Source organism: Mus pahari, chromosome 5, assembly GCF_900095145.1.
Source record: "Mus pahari chromosome 5, PAHARI_EIJ_v1.1, whole genome shotgun sequence".
Taxonomy (NCBI): Eukaryota; Metazoa; Chordata; class Mammalia; order Rodentia; family Muridae; genus Mus; species Mus pahari.
In genome coordinates, this window is record NC_034594.1 from 132,130,797 (window position 1) to 132,134,347 (window position 3,551).

The window sequence follows — 3,551 nt, forward strand, 5'->3', positions numbered from 1 at the left end:
CAGACCCTGAGGAAATCCAAAACATCATCAGATCCTACTACAAAAGGCTATACTCAACAAAACTGGAAAACCTGGATGAAATGGACAAATTCCTAGGGTTCCTACTTCTTAACTGGTTTTATTTGATGTTTCGGTAAACGCCAAACTCATGTTTATTTCCTGATAATAATCATTCATCTCCTTTTTTCCTAAGACTTTTTCACGTTGAATTCTTCATCTATTATATTTGTATATCTCACCATGGGCCTTTTTTAGTAAAAATAAAAATGAAAATGCTTAATATTATTTTTGTATTGATATTTCCATGTAGGAAGTGTTTAGTCAGATTTGGAGCATATCTTGTGGTAATGTGGGAGTCAGAGTCTTGCTGTTGCAGGAGTGTTGATAGTTTCTCTGCAGCACGGTTCACATCATTTGTTTAGTAGATTAATACTAGAGTCTGGGATTCATTATGGACAGACAGTTATTCCAACTATAGGTCCCTGTGCTTTGCCCAAGACCACAGTTCCTGATTTTGCTTGTCTTGAAAGTAACAGATGTGAAATGGAGGTAGTAGAGAAGTAGAACAGTAAAATCTGATGGATGGAGGCTAGGGAGATAAGAATCCGCATCAGTTTATAAAGGTGAAGTATCTAGCTGCATATGTAGCAGAAGATGACCTAGTCAGCCATCATCGGGAAGAGAGGCCCCTTGGTCTTGCAAACTTCATAAGCTCCAGTACAGGGGAATACCAGGGCCAAGAAGGGAGAGTACGTGGGTAGGGGAGCGTGGGGCGGGGAGGGTATAGGGGACTTTGGGAATAGCATTTAAAATGTAAATAAAGTAAATACCTATTAAAAATTGGAAAAAAATAAAGGTGAAGTAAATATATAATAAGGAAGGAAGAAAAGGTATGGGTTTTTTTTTAGTGATTCTATTAGTACCTTTCTAATTTCTTAGAAATTACTTTTTTTCTTATTGTCAGAGTAATATATACACTTACCATAGAAACAAGTTTAAAAAAATCTACAAAAAACTCTCACTTATAGACAGAAATAATGTTAACACTATAAATGTATTTTTAGCTTATTTACAATATACATATATATCAAGACAATGATTTTTTTCTCATGCCAATTTGATATTTTTCTGATAAGGTTGAAAACAATAGAGAAAGTGTATATATATTATTTAGTCAAGGTAACATACAGTTATAAAAGGTCTATTATTGTAAAGAAGATTGCTTTACAAATCTATCAAACTGAGTTTTGATCTCTAGAAGCCATGTACCTGACAGAGGTTTCCTTTGATCCATGGCATATGCCTCCTATCACACACGTTTAGTACTGATGAAATAAGCAATTGTTAAAAAGCAGTACACCACAAAAATATAAAAAATGACATTCCCTGTAATATACATGAAATATATATGTAATATATTCATAATAATTTATATATGTATAATATATGATATATACTCAAATAAAATGTGATTTTTTTATTGCTAGTATACCATTGCATTGAAATGATAATTGCAGATTTGGTCAATTTGTATGTGTAATTTAGGTTGTTTCTCTTATGGATTGCTACTATGATGGTTAGCTAACTCTGCATTGGATAGCATATGTAATTCCTGATGATATATTTCTATAAATAAAAGTTGCTATATTAAAGGGAATATAAGAACTTAAGGTTTTTCCTGAATTTACCTTTTATAAAAGTTGTATTGGTTGCATTTCTTTCAGCTATGTAAGATTATGTCTTCTGGATTTTAACACTATTTTTTTTTTTTATTCTTAGCAAACATTAGCACATAATGTTAAATCACTGTTTTGTTATTGCTGAAGATGGTTTTCTCATGCTTGAATAGGTTTTTGTCTTTGCTTGAGTTTCTAGATAGAATAGTATCTTAGCTTGTTTGAACACTGTGTGATCTAAGGATATCAGTACTCTAAGAATATGAGAAGTTTGCTTAACTAGACCATGGGCATTTGCTTTCCTCGTGTATAATATAAATTACATAACCTAAAACTTAGTCCCTGTTCACATTTTATATTACATGTACAACTTTATAAATTGTTCAGTCAAGAAATGCTTTATGTATTTTGTTTTACAAAGATAAAAGTGGAAATAAATGTCATATCAGTTGTGTTGAAAGTGAGAGCACTAATAGACAGTATTTTGTGACAGGGTTGTTAATTTGTCATTTTAATTAAGTTTTTGTTTTTTCCCCCCCATGCTAATAGCTACAAGTGTATTCATCAGAGTTTGGAGGACAATAATAGATGTCCCAAGTGTAATTATGTTGTGGACAATATTGACCATCTCTATCCTAATTTCTTGGGTGAGTCTTTGAAATTATTTTTATTATACTCTTCCACAAAATATATCCAAACAATAGCTTACTCAGAAATCCCAACTCATAAGTAAGCAAGTTTTTCTGTTACTCACCAGGGTGCTTTCATCTTCTTGGGCTATTGCATAGACTCTATACATGGTTAGTACCACTTCTTGTTATATTTCAGTTCCATAAAAGAAAGCCCAACACGCCCTTAGAATTTTGTACACGTTTGGACAGAGGAGTTGTCAGAGGTTTAGGACAAGTTTATGTCTCCGCATGTAGTATTGCATGTTTCTGTGCTTTTACTGCCAATGTAACAGTGAGAGAAGTAACAGAGGAAATGTTTGATGGGGAGGGAGAACATGTTCTTGGTCAGTGTTTTCTGATAGAAGGGGAAGATCAAGTTCAGAGATCCCTGGATGAGATGGATGTAGAGTGTATGAACTGGAAAGACTCCCGATAGGAAGAGGAGAATATAAACACAGATTCTGATATGGAAATGTGAGAACTGGAGTATAACTTTAAGTATAAATGGTAGAAACTTGGAACTAATGTAGTCAGGTGCTAGTTGTAAATTTAACAATTAATGTTTAAGTTGGACGTAATGGCATGTGCTCATAACCAGCACTGTGGAGGCTAATGCAAAAGATCCGGTGCATGGCCCAGGCATACCCTGTCTCAAAATATGTTATTTTATATACTGAATGTCTTATAAAATTACAGACCCAACTTCAGTACAAATTAAGGAGTAATGAGTCTGAAAACACAGCAGAAATACTAAGTAAGACTAATCTGATATGGCAGTAAAATATATAGGTAATTCACAATGATGACTAGTTCCAAGTAGAATGCCCTTCCAGTGATAAGCAAGTAAAATGAGGTGTCTGAGCCTGGGAGCTTCTAAGTTGCTCAGGACACTTTTTAACTACTCTGCTAACTTCCCATCCACCTTCATCAAAGGGGAGATGAGAAGAACTGAAGGGTGAGTTAATGGCCAATGCCATTGATTTAATCAGTCCCTGCAACTTAATGAAGCCCCTATTAGAACCCAGAGTGATGTCTGGAGTAGAGATGTGCATGTTGCTGAACCTGTGGAGGTACTAGAAGAGTGGCATGCTTGCCTGGAGAAGTCAGCAGCTCATGTTCTTCCTTCATATCTTATCCTGTTGTACATCTACACCTGGTTCTTTACTTCTGGCCTTTAAGGTATCCTTTGTAGTAAATCAGCAAA

At 34.5% G+C, this 3,551-nt stretch overlaps 1 protein-coding gene across 2 annotated transcripts in view; it reads left to right on the plus strand.

Annotated features, from left to right (window-relative positions):
* The window catches only part of Cop1 (COP1 E3 ubiquitin ligase), a 119,893-nt gene that overhangs the window by 12,300 nt on the left and 104,042 nt on the right, over positions 1-3,551 (plus strand). For both annotated transcript variants that reach the window (XM_021199350.2, XM_021199351.2), the window contains exon 3: positions 2,226-2,323. In XM_021199350.2, the coding sequence (XP_021055009.1) occupies positions 2,226-2,323 (98 nt within the window). The remainder of the gene's footprint in view (positions 1-2,225; positions 2,324-3,551) is intronic.